The sequence below is a fragment of the Grus americana genome, chromosome 8, assembly GCF_028858705.1.
Source record: "Grus americana isolate bGruAme1 chromosome 8, bGruAme1.mat, whole genome shotgun sequence".
In the NCBI taxonomy this organism is placed as follows: Eukaryota; Metazoa; Chordata; class Aves; order Gruiformes; family Gruidae; genus Grus; species Grus americana.
Window position 1 is genome coordinate 8138604 of NC_072859.1, and position 15644 is coordinate 8154247.

General features: G+C 40.1%; 1 protein-coding gene across 16 annotated transcripts in view; it reads left to right on the forward strand.

Annotated features, from left to right (window-relative positions):
- PRRC2C (proline rich coiled-coil 2C) overlaps positions 1–15644 on the forward strand; it is a 75302-nt gene that overhangs the window by 21665 nt on the left and 37993 nt on the right. For 15 of the 16 annotated variants that reach the window (XM_054832933.1, XM_054832938.1, XM_054832937.1 and 12 more), the window contains exons 4-15: positions 2390–2496; positions 5609–5746; positions 7686–7921; positions 8289–8368; positions 9334–9467; positions 9551–9638; positions 9927–10068; positions 11090–11164; positions 11941–12586; positions 13363–13532; positions 14135–14381; positions 15388–15601. In XM_054832933.1, coding sequence (XP_054688908.1) covers positions 2390–2496; positions 5609–5746; positions 7686–7921; positions 8289–8368; positions 9334–9467; positions 9551–9638; positions 9927–10068; positions 11090–11164; positions 11941–12586; positions 13363–13532; positions 14135–14381; positions 15388–15601 — 2277 coding nt within the window. The remainder of the gene's footprint in view (positions 1–2389; positions 2497–5608; positions 5747–7685; positions 7922–8288; positions 8369–9333; positions 9468–9550; positions 9639–9926; positions 10069–11089; positions 11165–11940; positions 12587–13362; positions 13533–14134; positions 14382–15387; positions 15602–15644) is intronic. The other variant, XM_054832935.1, reaches the window with a different exon arrangement.

Consider the following 15644-nt stretch of genomic DNA (forward strand, 5'->3'; position numbering starts at 1 on the left):
GGATATGATTCTCACTATAGAAGTAGAAGTGGGTTTTAAGTGTTTACTCTTTGAAATATAAATTGCTTTGAAAAAACACTTGGAAGATAGGGGCACTGATTGTATGTCACTAGGACTTGTGAAAGCAAAACATGATTAAAGTTTTCTTCCTCTTCTTGCTGTCCCTTTATTTATCCTTGTATATTTTTTCTACATTTAAATGCCAATTTTTGACATCTCTCTGAAAAGCTATTAGACTTCAGGAATATAGTGTTGTGTTTAGCTTTTGATTTTAAGCTTAAAACTACAAATTTACAATTTTCTGCCCAGTGTTTTGTATGGTACTTTAACAACATCTTCGTATACTTCAAGGTCACTTACACTTTGTCTAGTTAAATCTGTGTTGAGCCAGTAGCTTGACTAAAACACTTTATCTGCATCTTTGTCTGCCTTTCCATAGCCTGCTGCATGTGTCAGAAGTATATTGCAGTAGTTGATGTTCTGTTTAAAAATAAATAAATAGCTGTCCCTTATCTGTAACTAGAAGGTGTTTACCTTTGTATTTTCATGTGCATTATTCTGATAAAGGCCTCAAAGACCACAGACAAGTAAAAAAGCGGGGGTGGGGGGATTCATTCACAGGAACAGGTATGTATGCCCAGGCCACAAGTAAATTCTCCAAAATTCAGACCATCTAATGTGTTTGCTCAAGTCTTCAGACCATTTTTGTAACTACTGCACTATTTCTCCAGTATTTCAACATGCTTATAAATGCTGCAGTTTACATGTAAAGTGTTTTGGTATTCTTCTCACAAGCGTTGTGGATAAAGTTAACATCTTGATACCAGCTCGCTTTAGTTTAATTGTTTTTCTCTTGTATCACTGCATTTGCAGTTCACATGAGTGAGTTGTTTGTGATTATGAAAATTTTTTTGCTGCTACTTTCCCAGGTTGCCATTCTTTCTATGGATCTTCCCTCAGTCCCTTTTTCCTGGCTAGCGCAGTCTGTCATATATTAATTTAATTCAACTAGCACCAAACTGAATTTTTTTCCCTTATCAAATGGTACACCTATAAGGCAGTGTTGGGATAACTGAAATTCTAAGCAGACTTGGCTTTGAAACAGTAGAACTGCAAGAAATAAACTCTTAACAGTCTTGTTCCTTGTTTCACTTCTGCGTGACAAAGTACAACCATGTAAGTTCCAACTTCCCTAAAGTCTGTTTAGAAAATGTGCAGCTGTAAGAAAATATAACTAAGTGGAAACTAAAGAGATGAGAGGTTTTCTTTTTAAATTACAGCAATCGGTGGAAACAAATCAAAATTGCGTTCAGTTATCCTTGTGACAAGCCAGTGTGCTTCCCCCCAGTAGTGACTGATATTTTTTTTGGGTGCTGTTTACTTCTATGTCAAGTTCTGAGACCTCCATACAGTTCTTTGGGTTGGTCACTGCAGAACCCAAATGGAACTGACTTGTCGGTGGCAGTCCTCAGAAATGTAGGATTACTTTAAGATCTATTTAAAGTATTTACAGTCGTTTATTGTAAGTTAACTGACATGATACTGCACTAGTTATCTCTTTACCGGTATAATAAAGTGATTCGAGACTACTGGAGTTGCCTCATAATTCCTGTTTTATCAAAAGTTACTACTACTGAGCTGGAGATCTTGACTTGCAGACACTAATGCTTTGGAGTCTTAAGTTATCTGAATATGCAGATTTCAGAAATAGCTATTTTTGAGAGAAGTTAACCAACATCACTGAATGTATAGACTAGAAAGATCTTCAAGAATATGCCTGGTTTTTACGTTGGATGAAATGAGTCCTTATGTCTGCCTCTTCATTGCTAAGATGGTGAAATTGAGACTTTGTTCTTAATAGATGTAAACTTCTGGGCTCCAATTCATGGTACCCAGAAATTTTTTCATTATGTCTTTAGCTTTTCTTATCAGTTCCTTTTACTTCATAATTCCTGACATATATTTGCCTTCTTTCAGTTCTTGGTGGTCTTTAAGTACTTTCCTCTGTTCCTGAGGCAAGAGAACATGATTACAAATTATTCCCTTCCGTGGTTGTAGATTGATTTTTTTTTTTTTTTTTGTCCAGTACACTGCTTCCAAAGTTACAATTCTGTTCATGCCTGACTGCATTTTCTGTCCAGCCATTTTAATTCATTCCTCTCCACTTTGGGAAGTCTACTCTTGAAAGAATTAGCTAATTTATTCCAATTTTTAACTATTACTATAACAACTCCTTTTGTGTAAGAAAATGTTTTTTCTGCAGAAAAGTAGTCATTGGTTCTTCAACTACATAGCTACCTCATTTCATTCACTTTTGTGGTAGTAATCCTGATGATCTTATTCTGTGCTCACCCTCTTGTATTCACAAGTGCTTTTCCTCTAATTCCAGACAGCCAGACGTGCCGCAGACACAGCCAAAACCTGCTGTTCCTGCTCCTCCAGAAGCAGCTCCTGTTGCCAAATCGTGGGCCAACACCAAACCAGGTGGACAAGATGGTAAGTGACGTTCAAGGTAGAAGAAGGGTTCTTGACTGGCCTAGCAGGCTGTGAATGCTGCTGTGAGACCCCAGGCTCAGCAATCATTTGAGTCTTGACCGGGCCAGTTGGAACTACAAATGCTGTGGAAGCAACTTTCTTGGCCAGAAGATGAGCAGGTCCCCTGTCACTCAAGTGAGCTCCAGCCTGATTTAGCAGCCTTTTAAAGGGCTGGTATAGTCACCTCTTCTGGACTGACAGGGAAATGGTGGTGACAGCGTAAGATCTTAACATGGCTGTGGTGAGGAAGGAAAATCTCAGTCGTTACAATGCATACAATTTTGGCATATGGGAGGGAGAACCATAAGCAGTTAGTTGTCATTCTAATCATAATTTTGGATCATTTTGTGCAAAATGTGTGTAGTCTTGCTTCTATTCAAATGTCTGCTACAGCAATACTTTTCCCTTTATTTTATAGATGCATTGGTTGTTTTGGTTTGAGTGATAGTGTTCAAGTAGGGTTTTTCTGGGAAAAGCATTAAAGGTGTGTTTTGAGGTTTTTTAACATAATTGTATGAAAGGATGGAAAACTATTTCCATGAGCAGATGGAAGATCAGAACTAAATCTTCAGCAGATTTTTTTAAATTGCTTGTAGAGTGAGAAGTTACTTAGAATTCCTGTGTCTCCATTATGAAAAATAACCTACGACATGTTTTATTCCTTAAATTTGAGACTTGCAAACTTTCTGTGGCTATAGAATAGAGGGGGTTTTGGCTTCCGAGTTGAAGTGAGCTCTCTTCTGGATAGAGATCTTAGAATAGTACAATCTGAATTGCATAGAGGTACCTCCTTAGCCATTATATGGAGTTTGTTAGCATCACATATCTAATGCTTTTACCTTTTTTTGCAGTAAGTATTAGAAGTGAAAATTCTAGACTTTCCACTTCTTGCTCTCCCCTCTAATGTTCAGTGTTTTCTTCATTGTCAAATATAGGAACTCTCCTCCTTTAAGCTTTTGCAGGAGATTTGTAGAATTAAAAAAAAGGAATTAACACTGATGCAAAGTGATCTGCATTCCAGCCTTTCCACATAAGCTGATAAGATCATCTCTATGACACAGGAAATAGTGATTCGGCTCAGTGGCTTCAAAATGCATTTAGCTAATTATTTTGTAGTTACCATGGCAGCTTGTGTGCCAAGCCCAGATGGTGCCCTCATTTCATTCAATTAATGCAGTAGTGGGTTTGCTGTTTCAAGAAGAAATACAGAATGTGAATTGGCATCAGCTGCTTGCTGTCCTACTCAGTTCGAAACTCAGGATACACCTGTTGTGTTCATGCTTTCCTGATCTGCAGTTGGCTGGTGGAACTTGCAGTTTTTCCAGATGCCTTGTACGCGTTCCAGCAGTCATTCAACCGGCCACTTCATGCTCTTGTAAGACTTCAGTTGAGAGAGGCAAGACTAAATCCTTCTCTGATACTCTCGGTGGCCACGTAGAAAGGAAAGATTTCTAAAATGTAGTGGCAGCATGTATTTTTCAGTTCATGCATTGGCTAAAAGTTGGGGTTAATTGTTACCGTAATATCTTTGATTTCTTCTTTCTGAACTGTTGGCTGACAGTTTGGCTGTTTCAGGTTGGTAGCTTAAGCACTGTCAAGCTGATCACTGAGGGTGCTGGTACTTTGCAATTAAAATGTTGTTGTTACTGTGTAGGCTTGAGCAGAAAACATTTTTCAAGATTGATAAAACTCATGAATGTTGCATGCCACAGGACCTCTGAAGAGGCTCCCTTGCCTGGCAGGCCACCTGGTCAGTGTGACTGCGGTTTTCAGTCCCATTAAGCAAATGATTGGCTGTAGCTGTTGGGGAATGTCAAGTGTCCACTGTCTGTTAACAAAAACCAAGTTAACGTGATCTGTAGTACGTGAAGTTGGAATGAAGATTGAAAGATTTCAAGACAATTTGTAGGCACAGGGATAAATAGTGGTATTTGCTGTCATGTCTTAACAAAGAAAGTACAAAAAGTAAGGAGTTTATCCTATGCTTGCTTGACTCTTAATCTTAAAAATAACTGAATCAGGATCTCTGCGTTCTATTGTTATGAATGATTCTTTCATGGATTGGAAAGAACAGAAAGTTTTCTAGCTGTTAGGTTAAAAAAAAAAAAGCATACCATGAGGGTTGGGGGTTTTGGACAGCATATGTTCAGATTCTTTTTTGTGAGTTTGCCTGATACTCCGTGTAGCTTAATATGATGTCTCTTATAGTAGCCAGTAGTGAAGACAGGTATAGGAACAGGGTGTTTTTCAGGCTGCTGGACTAGACATCTTCCCGCTGTAAGTCATTTGGAACTAGAATGCTATTGACCTGATAAGTCAATATCCATTATGTGTTCGTGGGGGGAGAAATTGGTTCAAAGTAAATGCTAACACCTTCTAAAGAGGAACACAGTCTATATATTTGGCTTCGCTACCATGTGCAACAAAAGTCTTAAATTCCAATCCTGGGTTATGATGTGAAGGGTTTTAGAAATCAAAGAATGCTACAGTTCTGATACTTTTCTCATCATGTAAAAGCTGTGGCCTTTTAAAGTCCTGAAAAAATATTTGTTACTATAACAGTAATTGGAAAGGAAGGAATAATTGAAATATTTGGAATATATTGGAATATTTGTTACTATAACATTAATTGGGAGGGAATAAAAGGAAGCCCTTAAGATTTTGAGGGCTTTTGCAATAACATAGTTGCCCATTCTTGGGTTGACGATAGTTGTAGAGTGAAGGGAGGGAAATCTTCGCCTGGAAGTGGAGGTGGGTGTGTGTAAGAAAGTGTTAATGGAGAGTACCTGAAGTTCCTCAGCTGTTAAGTCTTGTTCTGTTGTCCATTATTGCTCTCTGGTGCTTCTGGATTTTTCTCAGCCTCAACAGGTGTGCTGGTTGACCTAGTAAATTTAAGAACTTTGGTATCAAATGTGAACGCTTTACAAGGATTGTTCTTTGGTTGTGTGAATTATGTTACCAATAAACTAATGCGGCTTTAACATTCACTTTTGAAGAACGATCAGGCTTTTATCACTTTCTGAACTGTTTTGACTACAGAAAGTTCTGACTTTGTGAATATCTTACTGTGTAGGTCCAGCTATTCAAGTAAATAGTTATTTCCAGCAAGAGTTTCCCAGTCTGCCGGCAGCTGGGGATCAGGAAAAGTCAGGCAAAGAGAAAGATACACCTGAAGAGCTCCATGGATCAGGACCCAACTTACGACCACAAAGTAAGTATATACTACAAATTTTTGTGAAATTGCATGGGTTTGCATGGAACTTGTTTACTACTTGTGCCATGTACAAAATAAATTGATGAATTGATTGGGTTTTTTTATCAACACACTCCTACACTGAAGAAACAGATTTTTTGGGGGCTTTCTTCTGCTTTACTCTGTTCCCGGTGTGTGGAAAATAGGGTATTTAATCCTGTCCTGCAGTTCACTTTCCATTTTCCCAATTTAGTCAGTACTCCACTTGTGCTCTGAGGAATATTTGTTAGTTGCATAATACTGGCATTTTCTTATTTCCAGCTGTTACATGTCACAACAGCTAAAATATGTATTTAAAGAACTCTCTTAATATTAACCAATTATATAAGTCATCATTAGAGTTGTCCCCAAATGGTTAGTATTCGTAAGAGTAGCTTGAAAAATCCTGAATAGAAAGTTTAATCTACAGGATACCAAAAGAGTGGACTGTGATTTGAGAGGCATTGGCATCTTTAGCTCATGGTGGAGGTGCTCTGACTAGCTGGATCAATTTCAGCTGCGAGGGATTAGATACAGTGAAAGCAACCGTAACAGTGCTGGTTTTACATATTTCAGTGAAGAAATGTGTATTGCTTCCCCAGATCCTTTTAATGGGTAGGCATTTGGGATTGTGCTTGTTTCCAGTGAAAAACAGGATTCCTTTCTCAAAAGTTTGTTTTTGATGAGGTTTGATGGACTAGGGATCCTTTCCAGCACTGTAGGTGGCACTGTCTTGTGCTGGTGATAAGTAAGATGTGCGCTGCTTCCAGAGGGCTTGGGCTCTCAAGGAATCCTTAACTCCTTTCTGTGTTACAGGCCTCTGTTTTCCTTGATTTGTTTGTCAGCTCCTACAGACTGAGGCCATGTGCTTGTTTAGGTCCTCGCTGGATTTTGAATGTAAAGAATAAGTTGTCAAGAAATTTGAGATGTCCAACACCGAATTAGGAAAACAGCTACGCATGTCTGTTCCAGCCTCCTGCAGGCAGTTATAGTTTTGGTCAGCACTGTACATGCTATATTAAGCCCTTCTTTCGGGTCTGACAGCAGAAAGCTGAAAGAACTTGGCAAGTACTGCCCCTTTAGCAGCTGTGCTCCCCAGCAAAGACAAGTACAACAACTGTCATGGATACTTAGGAGCATAGTGTAACACTTCTTAAAGGGTTTGTGCCACTAAAGGAACGTTATTTACAGTGTGTGTCTGAATTTTTGTTGGTCCCCATGGATCTTAGCACTGCTGCTAAGTTTACTCTTTGGGGTTTTATTTGTCCTAACCCACGCTCTGTAGGCAGAAACTCCTAAATGAATGGACTGTCTACTACAAGTCATTAAAATGCCTTACTTTTCCTGGACTTTTTGCGAGACATTCACACCTAGAAGTACAGCCCTCATCACTTCTGTTCGATCCTTATCAGATAGAGATACAAGCCAGACTCTGGATAGCTGTCTTCACTTAGAAAGATAATGCACAGGTATATGTCATTTTGAGCTGCTTTAGAGTTTTGTGACAGGCCTTTGCTGCCTAAGAAGCTTGATCTTTCCCTTTCCCTCCACACTGAGTCAACAGTGACTCACTTACCACAGCTAAATCTGTTTTCTCTCCTGTGTCGTTATCAGTATCCTTCCTAAACTGCATTCTGTTTTGGAAGGTAGAGCAGGACAACTAGAGCAGTCTATGAAGTTAACCCTTACCCTTCAGGAACAGAGCTGGATATAGGGCTGAAGAGGATTAGAAAACAGCCTCTGTTTTCTCATGTGGCCGTGGCTTGCTTCGGTAACAAATATGAACATGTGTCTGCACAGATGACAGTGTCACTGAAAACTGGATAGGAGGAATGTGGTTTTCATCGTGCCTGTCTGTAAATCTGTAATATAAAGTCTGTTCTTGTTTTTTTTTCTCGTACTGATTCTGTCCATGCAGATGCTACTAGTTGGAGAGAAGGTGGTAATAAGAGCAACTTGCCCAGTTCTCCAACTGATCAAGAAGCTAAGGCCCTTGGACAAGAAGATGGTAATGCTACACCAGCAGACCAAAATGATAGCCAGAAGGCAGCAGAGAAGAGGGATGTGCGGTTACCACAGGTCCCTCAGCCCAAGCTGAATGGCCAGCAGCAACCACCTATCTCGTCACAGTACAGGGCAATGATGCCACCTTATGTAAGTGATGGCTACATGAAAAGTTTTTAAGCAGCAGGTATTGATGATTGGCTAGTGTGATTTCCTTATGCTTTTCTCCTCCCTCTGCAGAATGCTTAGCAGCTCTGCTACGAGGGTGGGATCACAACTAACTCCTCAAAGGATGTGCCTGTTGCTGCTCCTGCTACACTGAGTTTGAACTTGTCAGGAGCTGATTAATGCTTGTAATAACTCCACCTTGGTGACTTGATGTCACACATTTGTGATATTAAGCAAACTGTCTTGAGTGAAGCGTCTTGCTTTACTTCCATTGTGATTCCTTTAATGATCTCAGTATGCCTAATGCAATGATATTTTTTAACAAATGGCTTCTGTTTTTAAACCTTAGATGTTTAATCAGTATCCTAGAATGGCATATCCTCCTTCCATGCAAGGTCCAACAAGGTTTCCTAATTCTGAGCCTAGCAGGTAAGAAACCTTGCAAGTGTTATTGTTGTGTGTTTATGAAGTCTGTTTGTGACTCAATGGAGAGGAAAAAAAAAAAGAAAAAATGTGCACTGGGTGTCTTGATTATGATTATATACTGCATAAGAACTGACACTGGTTAGTCTCACAAGTTTGGCTTGTGTGGAGCAGTGCCATGCAGTGGCTTGCGTTTGACAACAGCAAAACTTGAGGGAATTCTGCACGTTACAGGGGCTTTGATTGGAAAGAGCAGGAGTCACTTGGGAACACTTTTTGGAAACTTCAACCAGTATTTTGCCTGTAAAAGGACTCTTCCATTGTTATAATGAAAGTAGCTCATTCCTGGTTCTCAACTCTACTGCTTTCCAATTAAAGTAGAACTCTAATACATTACAAAATTAGTTTTCCTTTTCTCTGTGCATTTCTCCATAGTTGAGGATGGCTGTGCACATGCATGAGAAAATAGGGGATGTTGTAGGCAGTAGGATACAAAATTTGACAGGTGATCTGTGGTTGGGATTGGGAAGGGGACAGAAAGGCTGAGAAGGATGACTGGGAGAACTTGACTGTAGGAGTAGGAAGAAGGTACAGGAACTTTGACAATGGGAAAGCATGAAAACTATAAAGAAATAACCTCTGAAGTGGGTAAGTTGGTCATAAGAAGGATGCTAGATCTGTGCACCATGTTTGAAAGCTACAAGGCATGTGGTTTTCTACTGTCAACTGATGTTTGGCTTGTTTGTGAAGTGCGCAAGCAAGGCTACAGAATACAATCTTTCTCTTCCATAAAGGTGGTGTATCAGTAATTATTCAAACTACAGTAGTCACACATGTGGATGATAGTTCACATTTATACTGTGTTTGAGAGAACAGTACTGTATACTTCAAATAATTGTCGTACAAGTTGACCTTTTATCTAGTAATTTTGCTGGATAAATAGTGACAGTGGCCTTTGTCTCTCTTTTTAGAGGGCCAAGGGGAAGAGGACCGCCTTCATGGTGTTCAGAACCTATTGAGCGCCCATCGATTCTTAGTGCTAGTGAGCTTAAAGAACTTGATAAATTTGATAATCTAGATGCTGAGGCTGATGAAGGCTGGGCAGGTAAGAACATCAGATTAATGGTTTCTGTTATTAGTATGTTGAATCCTTCTGAAAGATTAATTGAATATTTGCTTATGTATCAGGTGCTCAGAGTGAAGTAGATTACACTGAGCAGTTGAACTTCAGCGATGACGACGAGCAAGGAAGTAGTCAAAAAGAGAAGGAAAGTGGGTGAGTTAGTGTTGCCACTTGGGTGTGAATGCCACTTAAGCTAGCTTAACTTTTGGGAAGGTTGAATGAAATGAATGCAAGTACTCATTCCAATAACATTTATTCCAGTAATTTAATAAAGTATTAAATTGCTAACTGCCTGTGGACTCCAGTCAGCTGGGCTGTAATAGAAATAATCCTTGCCATGAGGAAATACCACTCTTGATAAGAAACATTGAGGCTAGAAGATGAATCAGCAAATACTTGCGTGGAGTGCACCTTCCATTTTTCTTATTTCTTTGCACATAGCGATGAACAAACACCGTCAAAAGATTCCCAGAGTCCTGATGGCCAGAAGGAAGCAGAAGAACAGACAAATGCTAAGTCTGCCACCCAGGCTTCTACAGCAGCAACCAAAGGGCCTTATGGCAAAAGTTCTCAGCTTGATCAGGTTTGTGTGCTCTTCACTGCTTTTGGCAACATTCTCATCAGGAGAGGTCCGACTCAAGTGTCTTTATAACCGTCAGGTCAATTAAGGTTATGAACATGAGGGAAAGCATTAGCTACTGCTTATCTGAGCTGTGGTAACTGATCGGGTGCTGCTTAGTCAACTTAGCTGCTTCTGGTTGCAAAATAAAAATAGCATGTCTTTATCTAGCGTGTTCTAATCCACAGCTGTGAAGGGGTGAGAACTCTTGTGGCAGTTACTGTGACTCAACTGACAAGCTTTAACTCGATGCTGTTGACTGTCCATCCCTGTAACAATGAATGAAACTATTCTGGTGTCCATCATGTTTTATAGTGGCACAGAGTAAATTGTGCCCAGTTGGCCCACACGTTTTTCCTGGGTGTGGGAGGGGTTTGGGGTTTTTTTAATATCATGACCCACTTTCTTCAGTGCAACTTAGCAGTAACATATCAGCTCACTTCTGATATCTCGGGCAGATAGATTTTATGCAGACCGTGTAGAATTCATCAGCTCAGCCATTTTGGGTTTTGGTTTATTCTCTAGTAAAGGAAGACTGGCAGCCACCTCAGCTTATGTCTGCTTCAGCCCTATTTTTATTTTCCCAGGAAAAGCTACTGTTGGCTTTGAAAATTTCCCAGAAATGTTTTCTCTTGACAGCAGTAGTGATGAAGATAAGGGTTCTTAAATTGGCTTTACTTGCACTTGCAATATATATAAAGATCACTTTGTCTTTTAGAGTTTGATGCTATGTTGAATCTGAGGAAAAACAGCGTAGTAACATAAACTCCAAAATTTGGATGTGTGAATTTTTAAAGTAATTGTTTAGCGCTCAGCGCATAAAGTGGAAATGTTCTTGCACTTGTTTTGCATGCAAATTTGTATTGTATACAGGTAGTGCACTAGGTGTAGTATCTTAATGAAGTAGAAAACTAAAATCTAAAATTTGTCAGCTTGACTGTTGTTATGAGCTTGTTTAACCCTGGTACTGTGTTCGATCCAATAGGATCGAAGTCCAGCACAGCCTTCTATGCATGAGAGAGGTGGTCCTGCTCTTCATCCAAAATCTATTCTACCACCGGTAAGAAAGATTAGAATTGTCCTTATTTCTTTGAGTTAAATTCTTTAATGCTGTGGTGGAGGGATTTAGACTAAGAAAAATAAAAACATGCTTCATATAAGGTTAGACCTTTTCTTAACAAGTAAAACTGATTGTAGTGCCTGTGGCCCGGAAGAATGGGACCCCAACACAGCTGTGCTGCTAATTGTGTAAAGCAGCCCCATCTTGTAAGTGGCATATGAAATGCATGAGAACTTCAAGAGCTTTCAGTTGTCCAGCCACATTTGGGAACTCGAGAGGACAGGGGCATGGGAATGGTGCTGGAGGGGTGGCTGCCGAGGCAGACGGGGAGGTGAAGTCCCAAATGAAATGAATACATCGTAGCTGCTTACAAATTTTCAACAGTCCTTATTAAAATCTCTGTTATCCTGAGCTGCCTTGAATTTCTTTGGCTCCTTGAGGGGGACTTTTGTCTGAGATCTGCCCTGAGTGTCTCTGATCTAGAGCAGCCTGTAACCAAATCTAAAAGATGTTTGTCATCTTTGCTGTCACTTTGCCTTAGTGATGAGGAGGAGGAGTGATGTGAGCTCAACTGAATCTTTGCTTCTCCTTTCTGAGCTCAGGTTGCATGAGTCTGAACTGGAGCAGGAAGGTGGAGCCTTGCTTTTTCTTCCAAATCTTGCTTTTTTAAAGGTGCCATACAAATACATGTGTAGACAAATAGTTAAATATAATGTTTCAACTGGCTGTTTATATAATAAATGCTTAACTTCATTTAACTGATTTTAATATTGCAGCACCCTCCTCCCCCTGATCGCCAGGTTGGACCTGGAAGGCAGGGACCCTTTCCCCCTAAACCAGTACCAGATGAAGATGAAATTTGGAAACAGAGAAGACGACAGCAGTCAGAGATATCCGCCGCAGTTGAGCGAGCCCGTAAGCGGCGAGAAGAGGAAGAAAGAAGAATGGAAGAACAGCGAAAAGCAGCTTGTGCCGAAAAGCTAAAACGGTTAAATGAGAAATTCGGCTGTGTGACAAAACCCTCCCGGGAAGACCCTCTGAAAGAGAGGGAGAGGGAAAGGGAGAGAGAGAGGGAGCGGGAGAGGGAAAGGGAAAGAGAAAGGGAGCGGGAGAGGGAAAAGGAGAGGGAGCGGGAGAGAGAGCGGGAAAAGGAAAAAGAGCGGGAAAGGGAGAAGGAAAAGGAAAAAGAGAGGGAAAGGGAGAAGGAAAAAGAAAAAGAAGAAAAAGAAAAACTGGAGAAGGCCAAAGAGCAAGAAAGGGAGAAAGAGAAAGAAAAGGAGATGGAGAAAGAAGAGAAGGAGGATGAGCAAGAGAAAGAAGAGGAGAAACCAGCACATGAGGTTCCTGAGCCTGTAGAACCTGTGGCAACACCTGTAGTAGAAAAACAAGAAAGTGAAACCAGGAATAATAAGGAAGAAAAAGGTATACTTGCACACAAGTAGGAGTTGTCTCTCTTAAAGTTGAGCCACAAGAGCATAATTGTAATCTAGGAGTCTAATTTGCATATCTAATTAACCTAGTGCATCCAGACCATTGATTTTCCTGGCACATTACAGCTGCTAACTGTCCTTTGAGCTAGACCTGTTTGCCCAACTCATCAAAATGTTAAAGGAAAAACTGGGCACTGTGGTTTAGGCTGGGCTTTGAAGACTACAGAAAGAAAAGCAGGCTTTCTTTTCTTGCTAAATGAAGGTCAGCAACTCGTGTTGCTAAAAAGTAATGGAAATTATTTCAGCTATTCTGTTCTTTCAGCAAGCCTAGAGAAGTAGACACAAGGCATATTTAAACTTGGTGCATTTTTTTTGTAGTGGAACTTGAATGCCACAAGAGAACTGTTAGACTATGCTTAATAAGATTGTTATCCTTTAAATAGATAGAAGTGATTGTAAAATCAAACTTTGGTTCATAACAGCACTTCTTAAATCACATAAAAGTTACAACCTAAATGCTAGTGGTTGATTACCCAGTGTATCTGAAGTTAAAAGGGACACTGAGAGATGTATTAACAACAATTGTTCTGTTTTGAGAGGTTGTCCTTAATTTTTTTTTTTGCCTTTGTTAATTTTGGAAACTAAAACTGTGAGGTTAGAGAAGGCAGACTATTTTCATTTTAGAAAATCCTTTATCTGACATTCTGGTGAAGTTGTCATAGTTTTAAAATTCACTCTTGTCTCCCACGTGTGGTGTTTTCTTTTCAGAAGATCAAGCAGTCTTTACCCGACAAGATAGTGGTCGGAATGAGAAAGAGATTTCACAGGTGACTCATGAGAGTGAGCCAGATTCAGGATCTCAGCCTCGTCCTGCTGTTTCCTCGGGCTATTCCAAACAGTTCCAGAAATCGTTACCACCAAGATTTCAGAGGCAGCAGGTAACTAACCAGTTCATTAAAAGAAGGAAGTTCATTAAAAGAATGATTTCTTCTGTCTCGTTCTGAGTAAGAGCATGACCACAGAAGTTATGAAAAGCTTAAGAAGTTGGCTTCCCGCTTCTGTAACATCTATGGTATTGGCAGGAATTGCTCTGCATGAAACACGTCTTGTCACTTGCAAAATATGTAAGTGAGCAGAAGGCAAGAGAGATTTTTAAAACTGGCTGGTTTTGCATCAGTTGTTGAAGGAGAGTATTGCCCTGTGGTTACCTGGGGTTTGATGATCATTGTTTCTCCAGTTTTTCCTTAAAGGGTGTGACACTCAAATTTGAACTTGGGTCCTATGGTCTGAAGAACACTTTGCGTTAATGACATGCACGAAGTATAGGTTGTTCTGTGTCTCAGCTGAACACCAGCAAAACTAGCTATTCTGAATTGTCCAGTCTGATTTCCCCGCTTTTCTCCTAGTTCATCCTGATGCATGTTGGTGATTAATTTTCAGAATGCTTAGTGTCCTGGAGATAACTGTACTTGTTGTTTCCGAGGGTTATTTGAACTCTGCTCAAGTCTTCATCTTGATAAAGTTTTTTTCTGTTATGCAGGAGCAAATGAAACAGCAGCAGTGGCAGCAACAGCAGCAAGGTGTCCTTCCGCAGTCTGCTCCCTCACAGCCTTCTAGTGGCCCTGTCCCACCTCCCCAGCACAGACCCCTGTACCAGCCCATGCAACCACATCCTCAGCATTTAGCATCCATGGGCTTTGATCCACGGTGGCTTATGATGCAGTCTTACATGGACCCACGAATGATGTCAGGAAGACCTGCAATGGATATGCCTCCTATTCATCCAGGTAAAATCTGGCAGCATTTTTTGACTGCTGAATTTTCTTGGGTTTGAAATAGAAGTCTTTTCCTAACCATGCTATGTATAGTAACAGCAAATGGGTGGGTTTTTAAAAAGAAAACTACATTACTTAATTGTTCCAGACAAAATAGATTGTAGTAATACTGGAAAGATGATAGTCATGTGTATCTTTGACTATAAAGTAAAATCACAGCCTGCTTCTATTTTGCAGGCATGTTTAGTGACAGTTAAGGATGTATTCAGAATGTCAGCATAAGCCTTACTTTGTTATAGATATTAAGGCTGGCATGTTAGGTTGAACTGAGAAAAATAGCGTATTTACCATTTGTGTTTCATTACATGTTAATACTTGATACTACATTGCTTATTAAAAAAAACCATGAAATTTTGTTATGTATTAGCACCTCTAGAGTATTATTTAATTTGTGTTTTCAGATTCTTGGCACCAAAAAGTCCTTTTTAATTTGCGGAATGGCCATCTGACTTGCAGTGAGGAAAGCTATTGTGCATAAATAATACAAGTCCGGCATGTAATGTAACGGAGATACTTATCCAGCTAATGAGCAAGGGAATGGGTATCCTGAATGAGTGCAAGGAATGAACGGAGGAATTGGCAGGCTAAGAAAAGACAGTGGAAACTGTAGAATTTCTTTGAAATGTTACCAAAAAAAAAAAAAAAGACTCAGAGTCCTTAATAGAGTACAAAAACACTTTTGCCATTCAAATCTTACATCAGAAACTTTATCCACAAATTTACAGGTCTACAGACCTGGTTTGTCCCATTACAGTGGAAGCAGACAGCTTTTCCTTTTGTTGGTACATAGGGTACTGGCAGTGAATAAGATTTAGTCATTCTGAGGTCAGCTGGCAGTGAACAGACGTTTGGTTTCAACAATGGAAGGTACAGAGGAAGGGAGATTAGAGGAGAGAGAATAGTGTTCTTCAGTACCTCCTGATATGCTTTGTTTGTCTTGAATTTAAATCTGTCACAGGAATTATGCCTCCCAAACCACTGATGAGAAGAGACCAGATAGAGGGATCAGCAACTAGTTCAGATTCATTTGAACATATAGCTCGCTCGGCAAGAGAGCATGCTGTTCCTTTGTCAGAGCCCCGCGTGATGTGGGGATCAGACCCGTATCCCCATGCAGAACCTCAGCAATCTAGTTCTCCTCCCAAAGTGTTAGAAGAGCCTGACGATTTGAGGTGAGCCTGAGTTATGTACTCCTGCGTGTCACTTCTCTGAGCC